The sequence below is a fragment of the Ruditapes philippinarum genome, unplaced genomic scaffold (genome assembly GCF_026571515.1).
Source record: "Ruditapes philippinarum isolate M1 unplaced genomic scaffold, ASM2657151v2 ctg3990_1_1_1_1, whole genome shotgun sequence".
NCBI lineage: Eukaryota > Metazoa > Mollusca > Bivalvia > Venerida > Veneridae > Ruditapes > Ruditapes philippinarum.
Genome location: NW_026858502.1, coordinates 21,286 through 42,009, shown reverse-complemented (window position 1 = coordinate 42,009; position 20,724 = coordinate 21,286). Strand labels below are relative to the sequence as shown.

Below are 20,724 nucleotides of genomic sequence, written 5' to 3'. Positions count from 1 at the left end.
GCGTGGGAACCCGGAATTTATTCAAAATTTTTAATAGAAATAGTTCAAAACTGTTCGTTCCATCCATTTAAAGCTTTAAAAAAAAAATTTTAATCACTCCTACATACACCCGTTAAAAGGGTCCTCAAAAATTATTTGAGCATTTTGGGGATATTTAACTACCAAATTTTCATAGTTTTTTTCATCAAATTAGAAAAGTGGGAAAAATGTATAAGCAAAAAAGGAAAAAAAATACTGGTTGTTTTGAAAAAAAAACGTTAACAATATTAAGGGGCCTTTCGAAAGTCGGGTTTTTGTCGTCATCATACAAAAATTAAGGGGTGCCAAATAAACCCCAAACAATATTTAAAGGGATCAAATAATTGGGGGAAACCTTTAAAACCCCTTTTGCTTATCCTTTTGGAAACCCAAAAGGGGCCCAAATTGGTTAAAGGGGCCAATTTGGGCCCTTATTCTGGGGGAAAGCTTGTTAAAAAGAAATTCCCCCGGGTTGGGGTTTTTTGTCCAAAAATAACTATTTAAGTTAAAGAATTTATTTTAAAACAATAAAAAACTCACCCTGACTATTTAAAAACCCTTTAAAAAAATTAAAAAATTTAAAAGCTTAAGGGGTGGTGGGTGATTTGTGCCCTAAGTTTTCGCCCCCCGAACCCCCGCCCAAACGAAATGTCGAAAAAATAAAAAAAGTTTTAAAAAGGAAATTGGGGGAGCGAAAAAACCCCTTATTAAATGAGGGTGCGGTGCGAGATTTCAAAAGATTTGGTTTACACCCCGGTTGGGGCGAAAACAAAGGGATAAAAAATTTAAAAAACCAGGGCGCGGAGTGAAAAAAAACGCTCCCTTTGCCGGTCGGGGCATGTTTTAAAAAAAAAAACGGGCGCCCCTTTCCCCCGCTAAAAAAGCTTTTTTTTTCGCCTTTTGCGGGCCATTTCCATTTTGCATTTTTTCCCCCAACCCCCCAGGACCCCTGGGGGAAAAAAACGAGGAAAAATAAAAACAAAGGGGGCCCTGATGGCTCTTTAGTCGCCCGAGTCGCTCCCCCAGCAACTGCTTATCCCGTGTTGGAAATTTTTTCCCTTGTTTATATTTTCTTAATTAAATTTTAGATTATAAAAGTATAAACAAAAATTTGAAGAAAAATTATGACCTGGGTTTATTTTTAAACCTTAGCTTTTAAAGGGTAAAACAATAAATAGAGCAAAACTTTAAAAAAAAAACCTGAAATTTACAAAGTTTTTGGGGTTCTTTTATCAATTTTTTCCTAGGGAAATTTTGTTTTAACGGGTTTTCCCTTTTTTTTTTTAGCCCTTTTTGTCGCCCCCAAAAAGGGCTTATCAAAAAATATAGAACACTTTATTAAAGTTTAATAAATAAAACCTTCACCCCGGGGGCCCCCCTTTTCAAAAACGTGCTTTCGCTTAGCGCCCCCCGCCAATTTTTTTAATTTTTCAAATTCCGGCTTTTCCCTTTGGCTGGTACGCCCGGGGGGGCGGGGAAAAAACGCGTACCCGGGAAAACTAAGCCACCCTTCAAAGGGAAAATTTTTTCTAAAATTAAAATAAAATCGGGAAATTTAATATTTTGATGCCCCTTTTTTTTTAAATTTTGCAAAAAAATTGCTTGGGTAATTTTGATTTTTTTCAAACTATAAAAAATCAAAAAAAAAATTGGGGCCCTTGGGTTGTGAGAAACCCAAGTTTTTAAAAAAAAGGGGGATTTCGTGAAAAAAAACAAAAAAAAAAAGTTTTTTAGCTTGATAATTTTTTTAACAAATTTTTCTTTTTTGTGGAGATTTTTAAAAAACTTTAAAAAAATTTTTTATTGGGTTTCAGGCCCAGTAAATACAAAAAGGCAATTATTTCCCTTTTTTTTTTCTTAAAGCTATATTTCTGTGTAATTTCCCCCTTTTCCCAAATTTAGGTTTTTTTTCACAACTTCTTTACGGTCGGATTTCAACAAATTTTAAAGTGTTTTTACTTTTTTAGTCATGACAAGGGACTATATACTCCAAAAAACAAGACATTATGCCTTTTTGAAAAAGTTTTTGCCCCTTTTTTAATAACATCTTACCCGGGCTTTAAATTTGCTCTTTTTTCCACCCTAGGGGACCAGGGTCTGATTGTCCCTTTGCCAAAATCAACAGTAAGAGGGGCCCCCTAGCTAATACATACTTATTAAAAACGTCAATATCCAAAGCCCGTATAAGCTTTGTTAAAACGGGGTTTTTTTTCAGAACAGTCATTTAATTTAAAATAGTACAAGCAAAACGTAACAAGGCATTATAAAAGTATTTTAAAGGGAAATTTTTTTTAATTAAAACAATTTTGCGCGCTATAAGATCGACAAAAGTCACATTCTCCTACCCTTTGGAATCTGGAATCTTTTGTTTTTTTCTTTTGAGAATATTTCTTTTATTTTCTGACACTATTAAACTAATTTAATTTTCTATCTTTAAAGAATATCAGGGCAAAAAAACTAAAAAATAAACAAAATGCTCTTTACTCTGTGTTCTTTTAACCAGTTAAGTCGTAATGAATATAAATTTTAAAAGAAAAGATTTTACTCCGGCGTAAAAATTTTTTTTAACCCAAATAGTCAACATTATTATAAACATGGTTTTTAAAAATTTAAAGGTTTCTAAACAAAAATATGTCTTTTTTCATTTTATGTCACTGGCAGTCCCGGGGAAAGCAACATTACGTATTTTTAAAAATCATAAAAAAGAAATTAAAATTTTGAATCAAATTAAAATTTTTTTGTTTTTAAACTTTTTTTTTTTTCGCACCCTTTTCTATTTTAAATTTTTTGGCCTTTTAAGACCCAAAAAAACATTCAAACCCGGGGGAAATGTATCCTCCTCTTTAGAGGAACATAAAAAACCTACCCAAACATTACATTAAACGCAAAATCAAAGTAAGTTTTATGACAGCTAAACGGATATTAAAAAAAGATTTGTTTTAGACATTCAAATCAACAAATTTTGAAAAAAACTTTTTTTGGAACCCCTTGAAAACCCTCCAAAAAGGTTTTTGTTTTAAAATTTGGAAATATAGTTTGGAAAAATTTACGTTCTTTTTTTGGTTAAACTGCGAAAGTGTTTAAAAATTTAAGGATATTTTAGTGGAAATCGGGGAAAGTTGTCGGGAGGGTTGAATTTTTAAAAATTTCAAAAAATTTTATTTGTTGTGCTGGAATTTTAAACAAAATAATATTTTATGTTCATTTTAAACTGCGGAAGAGATAGAAACAATGAAAAAACTAATGAAACCCATTTTGCGGGAGAAGTAATATTCATGCTGCGTTCTTTAATTTTACATCACAGTTGAAGTCATATTAATTTTTGGTAATCCCTTTTTTTATGGCGTGCATATAAGCCCTTAAAATGTTGTTTAAAAAGGGGGAAAATTACAAAGCGGGATGGAAATTAAAAGTTTAAAAGCGACATTTATGTTTTGTTTCCCATTAAATTTTTTTTATCATGATTTGATTATTTGATAGTTGAAATAAATCATAGCGTTAAAGAAGAAAAATGAAGTGAATGTTCGTTTTAAAAATAAATAAATTTCATTATTTAATAATATAATAAGCGCGAAATATAATAATGTTTAATAAAAAAAACTTGTACATTCTTCTATAGAGTGATCTAGTATTAGATAAAACATGAATATCTTCACAAAATAAACAAACTGACTTTACAGCAAGCAGAAAAAGATATGTCTTTCTTCTGTCTCCCTTTAAAACGCTCAATACAAGCTGATTTTAATTTTTAAACAATTTCAAAAAAAGATCAAAAAATTTTTGTTTATTTTAAAAGGCAAACGCTTTTAAGTACATAAAAATAAAATTTTAGAGTGATTTTTTTAAAAGAACGTAATTTACAGATGATTTTTTGAACGAAAGTTTTGGGAAAAGGGGAAAGTTTAATTTTATAAACCATACATTTTCAATCTTTTTACTTGCGGTATACAAACAAAGGAAGTTTTTAAAGGGTTTTAAAATCTTTTGAGGCGGTAACGTGAATTTTCCAAAACAAAACCCAAAATAATATATCCCGCTCATTTGTTTTACCAAGCTTTTAAAGAAACAATATTTTTTTTATGTTTTAAACCCAAAGGTAAATTTACCCAAAAAAACTTTAAAAGAAAGAAAGTAAAAATGCCAAAAACCCCTTAAACTTTCATTTGAAATCAGTCATTCTGATTTTGGTTTGGCTTTCTTTTGGGGTAGTTTTTTCCTTCACCCTTTTTATTTTTGCGTTTTTGGGACAAATTTTTTTCGCTTTTTCCCCGGGAGGAAATTTTTTGTTTTTTTTTCTGCGATATTTTTACCATTGTATTGTATATAATAAAATCCCCCGGGCTGGGTTAGTTTTTGCTTACTTCTAATGTAAATTCATCTGTTTTGGTTTTTCCCCCAAAAAATTTTCCCCTGATTTGTTTTTTTAAAACAGTAAAAAGTTTGATTTTCCTGAAGAAAAGGAAAAAATAATTTTTAATAAAATTTAAAAATTAAAAAATTTTTTTTGGGTTTTTGCCCCCATAAATAGGGTTTTATACATTTTCGTTTAAATTTAATTTACAAACTCAAAACCAAAGGTAGAAAAAGTTGTAAAACGGAAAATCCTTTGCTTCACCCCTTAAAAAAGTAGGTTTTTTCTTTAAAAAACTAATTTTTAATCCCAAAGATAAATGTTTCCCCGGGCTCCTTTCCGTTGGTGTTGGGTTTTCCTCAAAACCGGAGTAATTTTGGGGTTGGTTCCCCCTTTTTTCTATAAAAAGAAAGCTTTATTTTTCAATTCCGTTTCCCGTGGGGTTTTTTTCCCATTTTGGGTTAAAAAAGGAAACAAAACCAAAAACAAAAGAAAACCCCATAATTTTACCTGGTAAGGGGGTCCGACTCCCAAATTTTTTTCCGGTACTGATTGTAGGCCCCGAAATTTAAACTTCCCCCCCGAAATTTGGGGGGAAAACCCAGGGGTTCCTAAGCCCTCCGAAGGTCCTTTTTTCCTTTTAAAAAATTTTAAAAACCGGTTTCCGGGGGGAAAAAAATTTAACCATTAACTGAAAAGTTTCAAAACTTCATAGGATAAAGTCCAATTTTAGAAACCCCCCCCACCCCGGGTTCCCCCCGGGCAAAAGGGAAGGGGACTATTTCCCCCCTTTAAAAATGAAAAACAGTTTCCCCGAATTTAACTTGATTCCCCTTTTTCCCCCCCCAAACTTCCCCCAAAGATGGGGTGCCCATACCCCCGGGGCCCGTTGTTAAAACCCCTGTTTTTTGGTTTTGGCCCCACGGATTTCCCCCCTTATGTGTCCTGGTTTTACTTTTAATTTTTTTACCTTGGGTAAAATGTCCCTTTAAATTCCCCAATGCCCCCCCCTAACCCCTTTTTTAAAACCCCAAACACAATTTTCCGGTTCCTATTTTATTTCTCCTTCGCTATGCGGCCCCCCTTTTTGTTTTAAACCCATATCCCGGGAAAGGGGTTTTGGATCCCCAAAATTAAATCCCGAAAATAAATTTAAACCTTTTTCGATGGGAATGGGAAATTCGTTTTCTTAAAGGGTTTTACCCCGGGTTTTAAAAGTGGATTTTAATCCCCCTCTCCGTCCGGTTTTATCACTTCGGGGTGTCCCCCAATTTTTAATTGGTTTCCCCAGTGTTGTAAAAACCCCCCACTTTTTGGGGTTTAAAAAATAAGAACTTGGTTAAAAGTTTTATTGGGCCCAATTATTTTAAATTGGACCCTTGCCCCCCAAAACTTGGGGTTTTCCCCTTTCCCAAAAAGAACCCTTTTAATAACCCTTAAGGTTGGTTAGAGGAACCCCCAAAGGCCCCCAAAAAAACCCCCCCTTCAAAAAAACCCCCTTAAAATTGGAAAGTTTTTGCCCCTTAGTCCGGGTTTCCCCCAAAACCAAAGGTTTGGGAAAATTTACCTTTGTTAAAAGTCAATCTTTGTATCATCTGCCCCAGAAACCTTGCTAAACCCCCCTGAAATTTCTTCCCCCCCTTTTGCAACACCCTTAAATTCCACCCCAAAGGACAACCCCTTCCCCTCCCGGCCCCTTGGGTTTCCCTTCAAAACCGACAATTTTAATTTAACTATTTTTCCATAAAATAAATTTTGGGCTTTTTAGTGATTTTAAAAGGTTTTTTTGGGGGTTTAACCTGTTTGGGGAAAGAAAAAAATTTAAAAAAAAATGAGAAAAAATAGACCCCCGCAGGTTTGACAAAAATTGTATTTGGGTTTTAACAAAATGATTTAACCCCTTTTTATTTGGGAAACAAATAATCCCCTTCCAAAAAGAAAAAATTTAAATAAATTTAATTTTTGGGCTTAAAAGCCCCTGAAATTTTTCGAGAAAAAGTTTGGAAATTTAAACCCCCCTTTTAGGGGGCACCAAAAGTGGCCTTTTCCCTTTCAATTACTGAAACAGCCCCGGGGTTTCCCCCATCCTTTTTACTTAAATTTAAAGGGATTAGGGCCCTTTGGGCATTGGTATCCCGGTTATTTGGGAGAAGGTTTTTTAGAAAAACAAATTTAGATTTTTGTCTTGTTTCTCTTAAAAATTTTTTGCCTTCCCTTTTATTTAAAAACCCAATCCTTTGAAATCTTTTCCCCGTAGGAAAAATTGTTTTTATGCCATTTTTTAATGTAATAAGGATTTTTAAAAAAATTTTTTTTTTGTGAATTTGGGGAAAAAATTAACTCTTTTAAAAACCTTTTTCTCTTTTTGGCCTTTTAGGGAAAAAAACAAAATAAAAATCTTTTTTCTGGTCTTTAAAATTGATGTTTTTATAAAGTATATTTTAAAAAATTTAACCCCACCTAAAAAATTTTTAAATGAAAACTTTTATTCTTTTTGGTTTAAATTTTAAGTTTTTCAAAATGTTTTTTTAAAGCAGCCGGGAAAATTTTTAAAAAAAATTGGGGGACCTTAAAAAAAACCCTTTAATTGGGGGGGGGATTAGTTGAAAAAAAATTGAATTTTCTATTGAAAAATACTAAAAAAAACATTGTTAAAACGATTTTTCACCCAATGTTGGGTTAGTTCTTTAAATCAAGTTTAAGCAACAGTTTATAATTTTTTACACCCCCCTAGAAAAAACCCCCCTAAAAAATAGCAGATGTTCAAACCTTTCCTTCCCCCCTTTTTTTCCTTATTGTTCCTTTTTCAATTCCCTTTTTTATTTGCATAATTTAAAGTTATCTTTAAAATACCGTTTGGGTTAAAACTTCCCCGGGAAATAGGAATGGTTTCCCTTTTAAAAATGATGAAACCCCGGGGTTTCCCTTTAAAACGTTAAAAAAATTTTGAGATTTACCTTTTTTCTTGATACAATATTAAGATAATTTTTAAAACTTAAAAAAATAAAATTTTATTTCATTTGTTTTCCTGCTGTGTTATTTAAAATTTGAAATAAGGGGGTAATTTTTTTCCTTTTCGGTTTTAAAACTTTTTTGGGGGTTTTGGGCCCCAATTTGGGATTTTTGGGCATAAAGTAAAAAGTTGCTCTAATCAAATGACATTTATTTGAGAATAATTTTATTTTAGTTTTGTATGAAGTTTGATGCTTTAATTAAAGTTGAATTTATTACCGTCATCTCAAAAATGCCAAGAAATGTTAGGGTTAAACAGTGATATACACACATTTATCGTAAGACGATTCTTATTGTCTCCCATGGTACCATTTTTGTCTATCATTCCGTTTGTTGCATGCATATAACTTTCTTGTCTATCGTGTTGTTTAATGTACAGCAGTATTGTTTTCGTTTTGTCAAATTCAGCTGGGCCTGTCCATGTGTAGTAGTTTGAAGCGTGGGTTGCTTTTACTTTCGCATTTTACTTGCAAGTTTTTGCTCAAAATAACGTTAATAACGTTTGAGACGGTTTTATTGCTGATGGTCATTGCTGGTTTGTTTGGAGGGTCTTAAAACATGTATGTCAAAATACTTTATATCGATTATTGATAGTATTTATCAATATATTACATAGCAATCATGGAAAAATAAAAAAATACAAACAATATTATCACTTTAAAGCAGTATACGTAATTATCTTCAGGATTTTAAACGTTTTGTTACTGACGAACGTCTTAATTTAAAACAAAACCATACACTTTGTTATTTATCTGATATAATATGAAATATAAAACTTACAAAGAACATCAATCATTACAGTTGTAGTTTGCATAGTTCCAGACCACGAATGATGTGAAATACAAAGACAGGATGACTGACCACGAACCCCAGACCATGTAACAGTGCTGGAAACTGTTTTGTCTTCAATGGTAATAGATGTTGGTTTACTGTTGCAATTCCATGTCAAATTAGCTAGTGGATTTCCGCCATGTGACGAACAAGACAGTTTGCCAATCTCAGATTCTATAAGTGAATATTTTTCACCGTCTGTGAATCCCATTATTACAGGTTTCTCCGGGGGATCTTGAAATATTTGATAAAATATTTTCAATAAAATATCAAATATTTAAAATTGACGAGAGTTATAAAAATGTCATTGATGTCTTGTAACCCCACGTAACAAATATTTTACTTCTGTACATACGGTATAATTTCTTATTATAGACATTTTTAATACATTCCTTAAGTTCTTTGAGATGTATCGCTGTTTTAACTTGACAGCACAAACTATTTAAATGAAATAAGATCGGTTCATTTTATATAAAGATAGAGATGTTTTAATATTTTCATAACCAGTTTAATTATCTTTTTCAAACGAAACCTTTCCTACAAAGTGAAAAGGTTAGTAGTTAGACAGCAAAATCAAGAAAACAAATAACATTTATGCCATGCTAAAACATATTCATAATGCCAGTGTTTTGCACTTTATACTCTGCTAACAGTATAAATATCGTTTGGACAGGAAATGGTTATTTATTTCTTTAAAAAATGCTTCGAATAAGTATACAGATTGTTTTCGGTTGGCAAAATTTGAAAGTGCTGATTCAACAATCTTTTAGAAATTAAGTAAATACAATTTGTCTGTAACAATACAAAAAGGAAATATGTTTTGGTCTTCTTGATTGCTAAATATTAGCACATTCTTGATAAGAAGTTCAGAAATCACAGAATGAGGATCGATGAATATCGAGAATGGAATAATATACTAGTTTCCCGTTATGTACGCTTTATTCCCGACTTCACATGTATTGATGGTAGTTTCTATAATTTCATCAGAATATTGGATAAATATACTTCAATCTATGCTAATCCTTATGAACTTCTGTTGTTAGCCCTATCTTTTTATCAAAATCCATTATTAATGAAAACGGCAAATGTCGGAATACAGGAACTTTTAATTTAGTAATGTAGAAAACAAATGACACAACTATCTTAAAAAAAGCTTGCAATTGTTAAGGCTTTGCTTAAAACAGAATAGCCTTATTTTGACTTTATCAATGATGGATAGATTATCAATTCTTTAAAAAAAAGACTTACAAGCAATATTCAAAGTCAATCTATTGCTATGAACTGCTCTGGTTTCGTCGTCTATCCACGCTTCACAACTCAACATCCAGTTGTTTATCGATCTATTTGGGTAAATTTGTAAGGTACTTTCGACAGCTACAAGTCCATCTTCGCTATTATTGAGTATCTGTGACGAATTTACAGTTATCTTATGTTTTACGCTTTCATTAGTTTCATAGAGATACCAACTTACTCTTGGTTGTGGTCGACCAGGTGATGTCTTACACTTGATTGTTTGTCGGGAATGCTCCTTCATGAAACTTAAACTTGGTCCAGAAAGTGCTACTTTTGCAACAGCAACTGAAATATATCAAAATGTAAAATATAATGAAATAACATGTCAAATTACATATGCATATTTTTATGCATATATTAACAAAGAAATTCTTTTCTAAGAATCATTCAGACAACAAACAACGAATTACTGAAATTAATAGAAATAACATAATATGTAAGGACACTCATTCGTTAATCTGAAGTTTACAGCATAAAGCTTATTAAAGATCCTGCTTGTCGATAAGTGCTACGAAGAATGCCGAGTGTCGACATAATTCAAAATAGCATCTACAGTACTGTATTTTTTAAATCGAAACTGGTTCTCCGTAATATCGACAGTTTTAGGAGACAATTTCTTTAATAAGTAATTTTTAATACATTCAAAAACCTGTTGAAAAACGTCATGCCTTTGAAATATCCCAGTATATATTTGGATATATATTAAGAATTAAAAATATCAGTATCAATTACATGTAATATATAATCATTCTGAAAAGATCAAAAAATGTGATAAAGCATGTACATGAACATTTGTTTAGTTTCCAGTTAACTTGCTTAAATTATATGTCTGATTTGATTGTGATGCCTAGGTTTGGTTAATTTCATAAGCTTTTTAATAGTTGACGGACATTTAAAGGATCACCTCGTTTTCTCACACGCATCAGTAACCCGGACATAAACACATTTTAAATCTTTAGTTATTGTGTGCTTTTTTTGTGCTTTTTTTGTACCTTCATATAAATTTAGTAAAAGCTAATACAATTTTCGATAATTATAATATACGTTAACAACGTCATGGTAAAAAAACGCCCCTTTTGAATAATATTGTTGACAACCGATTACGGTTCATCTGTTGACACTTACCACCTTGACAATCACCTAATCAAAGGGAGTGTACAGTAACAATTATGAAATAGTATGTACTTTACGATCTATAACACACTGCTGCTTTACTGATACTAGAAAAAGGTCGTTTGGTGATACTTTCAAAAGAGAGCTAATATGTATATTAATTTGAATCAATCTTATATTGGTTTAAATAAAGTCCCTTATATGTTGATTATATCTGGTAATAGGATCGTATTTCACGATTTGAGTACTAAATCTTATCGCTTAAAGTTATGCCAATCAAACGAGTGTTTGGCTGCTTACATAACTTGTCATCATATAGGTCTATGAGTATGACAATGCCGCATAGAAACCGCATTCACAAACTCAGGAGTTTAATACTTAAATTATGACGTCAACCTACGTTTGTACACCATATCTGGGTATTTTTTATAGGAAGATAGGTGGCCTATATCCAGTTACGCATTTCAAACACACTGAAATCGCTCTTATACTCGTATACGTAGATTAATATGTTAGGATCGCTTGTATCAGGGTCCTTCCTTCAAATTCTAATCAAAATGTAAAAGTTCAAATGAACTACTAATATTCATCTTTGCATCGGTATATTATCAAAATGCTAGCTTCTTTGTTGATTTATCCTTTAGATTCGATTAAATTGTCTAAATCATAAAATGTGTTATTTCGGGTACCCCTTGTTGCCGTACGCAGGATGTCCATACGTGAAATGCTACTTCTGTTCTAGGAAAAAATCATAATGTGAAAAGAAAAACAAGTATCCTTTTTTGCTGCATATTGTGAATTATATGTCCAAACAAGTTTATAATAATTGTGCAAACAAATCCTTATAAAGACTAGTAATTTATTACAAACATAACAAATCCAAAGATGCTGCCGTGAAGATCAAATTATAGAAATTTTCCTAAATTGTCATTACTTTGTTATTCATTTGCAAATTTGATTTATATTTGAACCAAAAAAACACAATGTCAAAAACGATATCTTGAATAACTTGAATATGACTGTAAGACTTATTAATATTCTTAAAACCTAGGTAGTTTAAAATAAGATAATTATAAAAAAAGAATATGATATTCAAACATGGCGCCATTACAACAACAACTGTTTAATGTTTATTTTAATTCCTTAAAGCTCGGTCACATGTTGTAAACCAATTTTTATTTGAAAAAAATTAAAACAGTGTAATTTCAATACACAAAAGAAAGACTAGATGTTTTTCAAATTGCTGAATAGACTAATGCATATCTACTAGACGCAGCATGCAGACGGCGTCTTAAAATGCACACTCAAGGTTCGTACTCATACGAAGGTTTCCTTCACATTGTTTCGCACAGGGGATTCTGTCATTTTTTTCCTTTCCCACTATATATATTATATAACAAGGGATACAACTCAAAATTGCTCAATTCATGAACAAGTAAATACAACGCAGTATACAACAGTTTGTTTTCTTCTGATTGTTGGACATTGATGAAAAACTTGATAATTTCAAAAAAAATGACTCACTTTGTTACATGGACAAGATATTATTAAAAATAACCTTTCATGTTTCATTTTTGCACACGTTCGTAAAATTTCGGTTTGTAAAATTACACGTGTAAAACGACATCTTATGCAAACGTATGCTCATACATGTATAAGAAAGTTAAATCATGTAATCGGTTAAATATTAATTATCCACCACCATCAATGATGCAATCATTAACTTCTGGTACAAATTATTGTAACAATTTATGTTTGTTTTGATAATTTCTATCCTCGGCTTCCATTTTGATGTTGCCCGTGTGTTCAAATGCGTAAATCCAACTTCTGTAAGTAACTGTCAATTTCATTGGCTAATGAATAATAATAATCCGGATAATAACGGCGACGAATAGCGGTTTTTTCATCAGCCAATGAAAATACTCGGAACATAAACACACCTGCAAAATGGACGACAACTTGACAGCCAATGTAAATATTGAAATATTAGCTATTTCCTGCAATGTTACAGGCTTTAATGAAGTGTTTGTAGTAGAACTTGGGTAATGACTCGTTCATATATTAATTTCTACAATAACTTTGATGGAATAGAGGATATTTTATACAGTTTACACTAGTGAATGCATTTTACGAACCCGTGCTGGTAGTGCGAGGCCACGACTTGTATCCCTTGATTATATTATATATATAGATTTAATAAAATAATGACAGATTTCCCTGTGTTGTTTCGTACCTGTCTCGTTCGTAATATGCTCTTTAAAAGGCATATTGTTTTTTTACTTTTATGGCTAAATGACCTGTTTTGTTATTTCAAGCTTCGATTGCAGCATTATCAATTACATTTTTAAGTCACAAATATATTTTATGGATGAATGGACAGACTGACGTACGGACAAAGGTGAATCTAAATGCCCCTTAAGTGGGGGCACAATAAAAGTGAACGTCGTTCTTGTAGTTGTAGAAGACAATACCATTCAAAGAGAGAACTGGCAATTCTGCAAAAAACTGAGTTGTTTAAGGGTAGGGATAGGCTTGTACGTAAACGTCTAGTTCGTGTTAGAAATTTAAATGTCCTCAGACCAATAAAAAATAATGTCTTTTAGATGGTACAGGTCAAACTATAGTTGCGTTTATAGTTTCTGTCAAAATACTATTACTGATATACAAAAGCTTTGTTTGCGTGCCTGAGACATTTTAAAACACTAATTAGAATTTGATAATATATAAATATGTATTGTACTTTATGCAGAAAACAAGTTCTTTCCATGACTAGTTAGCTGTTTTAAATAATAATGATTTCAAAGTTAAGATTGGAACTTATTGATGAAATGTATATTTGTTTCAGGTCATACATTTTCCACATAATAATTACGTATATCTTTGCATTGGTTGTTTTTGTTGTTGTTGGTTTTTTTTTGTTGTTGTTGTTTTTTAAATAATTATTATTATTAACAACAAACGTATTCTTTATTTGTATATATGTTTGTAAATAATGTTTAGAAATTATTTTTCCTTTTTTCTTTTTCTGCTAATGATAATTTTCCAAAGAATATTTGATAAATAATATTTGAGGAAACAAAATTTGCTTTAGAGTCATTTTACGGAGGACAATGTAAGAATTATTAACAATATTCAAATATAAGTAGTTAAAACAAAATACCTTTTAGCGCTAAAGCTCTCACGTTACGTTTACTTCGCCATTTTTAACGACGCCACAGAAGGAAAATTTTCGAAAGTTACATACAAAAGTCACAAATCAAGTTTATTATGAAGACATTAACGTAGCGATATTTGAAGATGTGAATTACAGTAAATATTCAGGATTAACGCATTTAATTTATATTAGTTGGCAGGACACTATTGTTGAGAATCGCTACACTACGTATAGCTATATAGAAGCACATTTGTCTCGGAGCACATTTGTCACACGAGGTGTGACTGATGTGCGCATAAACATTCATATTTGCGACAAATTTGAAATGAGACAGATGTTTTCGAAACACAATAGAAAGGACACTCGAAGCACATTTGTCTCACATTCTTCCATAACATTCTAAAATATTCTAAAAAAAATCTAAAAATCATTATGCCCATCCGTATACAGGCTACCAGGCATTGTTTTGTATTTTCTGTATTTATAAATATACCGTTTTTAGGTCACTTCCAGTCAATAAAAAACTTACTGCCTCTGCATAGGAGTCATATATTAACATAAAAAATATTCCAATTCTTTGTGTCACAATGAAACTTTCTACCAGATTGAATATCCAGATCCCAAACACATCTGCAGCGAGTCCGTTCATATCGTTATTGGTTGTGACACGTTTTTTTCTGATGCTTTAACTTTTATCATATTCTATGTAACCAGAAGGTAGTATCTACGGTGGCATAAAGGGGAAATAACAATTTTCTTATTTATTTCCTGCGCACGCAATAGCTATTATGTGGCCACGCGATACTATTATGTGCGCACGCGTTAGCTATTACGTTATAAAGGGATAGCTATTGTGTGCGCACGCGATAACTATTACGTGCGCACGTACTAGGTATTCCGCATTTGGACCCTGGACGGGCTTTCTCGCATGAATAGTTCTAAGTCCCGGGTGAGTGCCGAACCTACAGCGGTTAGGGGCCAGTGGCACTCGGCCACAGCGGCCACTTAATGATCTAAGGAAGAATATATAAAGACCTTTCCACACGTATTTTGTTTTCATCAGAAATAAATATATATAAAATATCGCCATTTTCCGAGGATTGCTGCGTTCCGATCCGCCATTGGAAAATCATTTACAACGTGCATGACTGTGTTCCTTAACGAATCCTGGTAAAACCATAATTATGGAATATCAAACACGATACTGTAACACGAGATCTGGCTATGTCGAAGTATCTTTCACGGTAGAATATCGTGCCTCGCTTCATGTTTTGCAGGAATTTCGCTTTTCGTGTCTCTCTGTAAAATATCGCGCATCGTTTCGTGTCTGTGCTGCTCAAAGGCCTGACTATGATGAAAGAACCAGCTCGGGAGCCATCTGGCATTGTCGCGTAATGGTGGACAGATTATTGGCTTTTGTATGGCTATAGATGTCTAAATTTCAGCTGTTTTCTGTTTAAAATTCATCGTGGATATTTTTTGACATTTTGGGTACTAGAATAAATGCAAGCAAAGGTTGTATTTGATGATAAAATTTAATTTCAATTTCAGTATTGCTGGTTTTTCAAGTGATTTTACAGTAACAAATGTCACGCTTGTAACTTTTCTTAGAAGATACATGGTCCTTATTTTTCTCATCATTGCATATCAGTTTAATCATAACTCTTTAAAATGAGATAAGGATTTGTTTTCTAAAATGTGTCTACTTATGTTTTGTAGCTCTTTGAACAAAAATGTCAGTTTTATGTAGTCTAACAATATAAAGGGGATATTGTTTAGCGGTATATGGCCTCGAAGGATTTTCTTGTCTCGCGTCAACGTACGAGATGCAAAACGAGACTCGGTATTGTATCCGCTAGATTACGATGTTTGGATAAAAGTAACATTATTTGTTTCCCTGAACTGCTATGCACGATAGTACAATGGTAAAAAACACGATGGTACGATGATGAAAACACGATGACAAAACAACCATGGCACGATGTTGAAATCACCATGATACGATGGCACGATAGTGAAAAAATAATGCGTTTTTATCATCATGCCATCGCAGTTTCATCATCGTACCATCGTTGTTGCACATCGAACAATCGTTGTTTCACGTTTGTACCATAGTGTTTTCACTATCGGACCATCGCGTTTACATCATCGTATCATCGTGCCATCGCGCTTTCACCATTGTACCATCGCAAACGGAATTCCGTATGTTTCAGTGTACACCTTCAGGTTCAGCCAATCAAATTTCTTGAATTAGAGATATTTGAATTAATAGTTCCACTGTAGATTTTTTGTTTAAGATTTCATAAGAAGGCATTAGCAACCCCTTGACCTGAGGTAAACGTCGAACATCGATTCGATTCTAAAAAAAAAACATTTCTGCCCTGGGAAAATATGTGGCAAATTATTCATAAAAAAGGACACAAGACAAATTTATATGTGTTTTCTTGTCCCTTAAAAATGAAAGAAATGTGCTTTATTGTCCCTTAAAAAACTTGATCGGAGTACATTTGTCACACAAATGATGTTTTTAATTGGGGGGGGGGAGGGGCATTTGAGGTTCCATTTGTCTCATGTGGGACAAATGAGGTTCGCATCGGTTAACGTAAGACAAATGTGCTCCAAGACAAATGTGCTCCTACATAGCTACATTAATTATTAACGTTTAAGGACTTGAATCATACTTTAAGATATGAATTTTTTAAAGGAACCGGCATTTTGGAAAAAAATAAATGACATTGAAACGACCTTTGCTGTTAGGGTCAAATACTTGTATATTGCTTGAAATGTCATCTCTTTATAACTTATGTACGGATTTCATTCAGTGATCTATAGAGACCTTGTTAGCTATATGATTTAGCTATAATGTGCCTCAGAGTTATAGTCAGTCTTCATTGCTCCGTAGTATCATTATATGTAAATATATTTCTAGATCGGTAATTATATGAATGTTATGTTGTAATGATAAATTACCATTTGTCGAAGTCCATCATTTATAGTTTCTGTAGATACAGTCTCTGTAATATTGTATCATGTTAAAAATATCGTCAGTACCTGCACTTCAAAATTAGCGCAACATTATGTCATTAGGAAAACAGTATTGGTACCGAGATTGCATGCAGTTGCCATTACGATTTGCGGGTACAAGATTCGTTTTAAGTAAGATAGGAAAAATGACTATTTTTGAATCGAGACATTGACGTTACAAAATTGTTACATTCAATCACATTTGAGCTCTACAAACCACTGTTTAGCCCAAAACCATGTGCATATGCAAATTCGATTGCAAATGCGCACATATGTTATCAATTGCCCACCTTATTTTCGACATAAACTTATTAATTAGTTTCACAATTTTGTTCTAAAAAAATCTTTAAGCCTATGTTTAGTAACTTGTGAAAAATGTTGCTTCACCATTTTAAATGGATGGAATACGCTTTTATTTAATTCAAGATAATTATGGCAGGGCATACATATTTCAGCTCCAGTTACAAAGATAAGTTGGGATATTCAACTCACTAATGTGTCAGCGCTGATGTAACAACTTGATTAAAGTTGTACGTGTAACTTCTTGTGCAACATCAACTACTTGTGTAATATCGTATCTAATCAACTGCTGAAGATATTTACCTAGAAATTCACACTAACATTCGAAATTTTAACAGGTTGAAGCTGTTCAAAACTCATAAAACTTGCATGGTATTTGATAGAAAAATGGCCCTTTGTGAACTGAAACAGTTACTGGTTTCAGTTGTATATGCAAAATCGTTATCTAGAAGCGCTGGGAATTTTCATTTCTGGCTTAATAAATATCTTCGAGATTGTAATTTGTAATTGCCTTCTAAGGCCCCTAACTATGTATATTGGCCGAATAATGACCCGTTGTGAACACAGAAAACCTCGATTTAAGTTTTTGCTTGCAACAACATTTTTCAAAACTACTGAAATTATCCATATGAAACTTAATATTTGTATTTTATTCCGACCATAACTTAAGGTCACTTTTCAAGGCCAACAGCTCTGACATATAATATGACTGAATTAGGACCCTTAGAATGCCCCTGACAAACTTACAATTCTTTGATCCATATCCAAAACCCTGCCATGCCTTTTACATAAAACATTTTTTGTTTATCCCTCATTTACTAGGTATTGATTTACTACCAAGTAGCGCTCTGACCTTCTGATAGCTCTTGTTACTTATTACAGTCTTGTAAGATAGCGTAACATTAAATATTTCTACGAAAGATCGGTGATGACATTCAACCGTTGAAATTCTTTGGTGTATCTCCACGAATGCTTCGTGAACTCACGATTTTAACATAAGATATCATGAAGTTGAATTCATAAAGTAATAATCGCCATGAAGAAGTAATCGTGAAGTTCAAAGCATGAATTCATGAAATTGAATTTGTGACGTTGAAACCGTGAATGCATGAATATGAAATAATGAATTCTTGAAGTTAAAATTTGTGAATTCGTAAATTTGAAATCGTGAATTCAAAAAGCCGAGAATCGTTTAGTCTTAAACCAAAATTGAATTTGCGAAGTTAAATCCTCGTGACATGCTAACAAACGTCTCTTTTTACAATTACTGCAATACATAATAAAATATGAGAATAAAAATCAATTTTGGCAAGAACAACGTTCGAAGAGCCCCAGACATAACCAAGCATTACAGAACAATCGGACTGGTTTACCCAGTATAGAACCGAACAAACTTTAAATTGTGCAAAGTCGAACCAAGGAAGATGATAATGAGAGGCGTACCATTAGACAGTTAAATAACTGACAGTTCAAGTCATGGGTAACTAAGAACATTTAAGAATGTCAACATAAGCGGCTTTCCTGCATTACCTACCACTAATTACCAATTTCTCCGCAAATGTATTCAACCACTGGATTTAATGTCCGTGATCAGATGTCACTTAGAAATTTCGCTCACTCGAGGATCAAACCGGCAACCCAGGATTACGAATCCGACGCTCCTTCTTTTAAGCTATGCAGGCAGTTCCATATCAAACAAGATATAACAATTTACAAGACATACTTTTGAGGGAACACAATGCGCATCTCAAGGGAATTATCAACCACAAAAGTACTACGTGGATGGTAATACCTGTAGTAGGTGCAAAAACTTTCACTCATTGCCAAAATATACTATATAATATGACGAGAGGTTTTTATTAGAATGAATCTTCATCAACCTTTTTTTTTTAGATTGTCATAGTTACAGAAACAAAATAACTAAAACAACTGAAATGCTCATGTAGATATTAATACTAATTGAAAACAAATGACCATAACCGAATAATTCGGTTTATTTTAGGATGAACAACTAGAAAATAATCTATAAAGACTATATGAAGCAGGACAGAAGACGAGAATAAAACAATAATACCCCATGGGCTTGACTAAAAGTAAAATGTAAAAGTTACAACTCAAATATACTGGCTTTTTACTCAATATAAATGTTAAAGTTAACTGTCCCAGGTATGTTACAGCCTGCCCACTTAATTTTGTTGTATTTAAGCCGTTCAAGTAATATTTCAAAAATGTAAATGAACCACAAACATTTCAAATAGTGCCATAGACGTTAGTGTCATATTGACACCTATAGCATGTATAGTAATAGTTGGTGCATAATTACATTTTATTATTTAAAACAAAAACGACTATAACTTACTTTTTACTAATATTTCAACAGTATTACTTTTTCTGTGGATATCGAAACATTGCCATTGGATATTAACATCTTCTTGTTGTACACGTAATATAGTTACGGTGAAAGATGTATCAGTTGGACAACCAACTCTGTAAATGTTGTCATCAGCGAGGATTCCATTACCACTACAAGTATTATCTTGATGTCTTATTGTTGTTGGTGTATACTGGTTATTTACATTCCACTTCGTCCCTGCGACATTGTTGTAACCAATATAGGTGCATGTTAACGTGAATGTCTCGTTTATATCGGCGTAAGCTTTGGTCGGAGTTAGTACTATGCTTTGACATGATATACCTTTTTATAAAAAAAAGATAATTATATGTCAGTTAAGTAAACGTCTGCATAATATTTTATTCTTTTTATTCGTCTGAATAACTTAACGTCCACCGAATATTTATAAGACAGTTTAAAAACCCAATCCTTACATTTTGTCTGTATAATCTCTAAAAAAAAATCTTATGTTATTTCATATATTTGGAAGACTGAAGTATACTAAAAATGTTTTATTATTTTTACAACGGAGGAATCTGAAGTTAAATGACAGAAGAAGAATAAGTATTTCGACTTGAGTATAAAGCAAACCTTAAAGCGTTTCACGACAGTAGTTTTTAATGCAAAACAAAGGATTTTTAAATGGCAACAAATAACGATGCAAACTATTGTTTCTTAGAAATTAGCTCATTAGATAAATCAGACGCATCTCGAAAGAAAACGGGTGCAAACAAAAACATATTTCGAGTACTAAACGTATATAAAGTCAATGATTGACTTGTTGTTGTACTTACCCTGAATGAAACAAAGAGCTAAGATACTAAAATGGAATTTCCAATCCTGCATCTTCGAAATATGCGTTTTACTAAATAGAGTACCTAAAAAGGGAAACCTGTATAGTTTTAAATGGACACACGTAGACATTACACTCTTTTAATCGGCATTTAGATTTGCAGCTTGAAGGAAGTGTTGTGTAATTTATGATTAATTACGGTTTATATCATCCAAAAATAGTCATCTAGCAAATTGTAATTATCGAAGAAAAACCTTGGATAGCTATGGTTGTATAAATTTTGTCACCAATAACCATAAGAAAAATTATACAATTTTATAATTCCTAAGAAAAAAATTGCACAAATACTCAAATGGCAAACAGATACATAAAATGCAGAAAAATAGGCATACCCTTGATAGTAAATAATGTGCCCTTAAAATAATGAAAAATTTAATTCAAGT

At 32.4% G+C, this 20,724-nt stretch overlaps 1 protein-coding gene across 1 annotated transcript; it reads right to left on the bottom strand.

The window, feature by feature from the left end:
• Nucleotides 1-7,785: 7,785 nt before the first annotated feature.
• LOC132753366 (nephrin-like) lies at nucleotides 7,786-20,334 on the bottom strand. The gene is made up of 5 exons (XM_060743826.1): nucleotides 20,283-20,334; nucleotides 19,456-19,791; nucleotides 9,461-9,790; nucleotides 8,162-8,446; nucleotides 7,786-7,931 (listed from the first exon to the last, which is right to left on the bottom strand). The coding sequence occupies exons 1-5, from the start codon at nucleotides 20,332-20,334 to the stop codon at nucleotides 7,786-7,788; spliced, it is 1,149 nt and encodes a 382-aa protein (XP_060599809.1).
• Nucleotides 20,335-20,724: the final 390 nt, after the last annotated feature.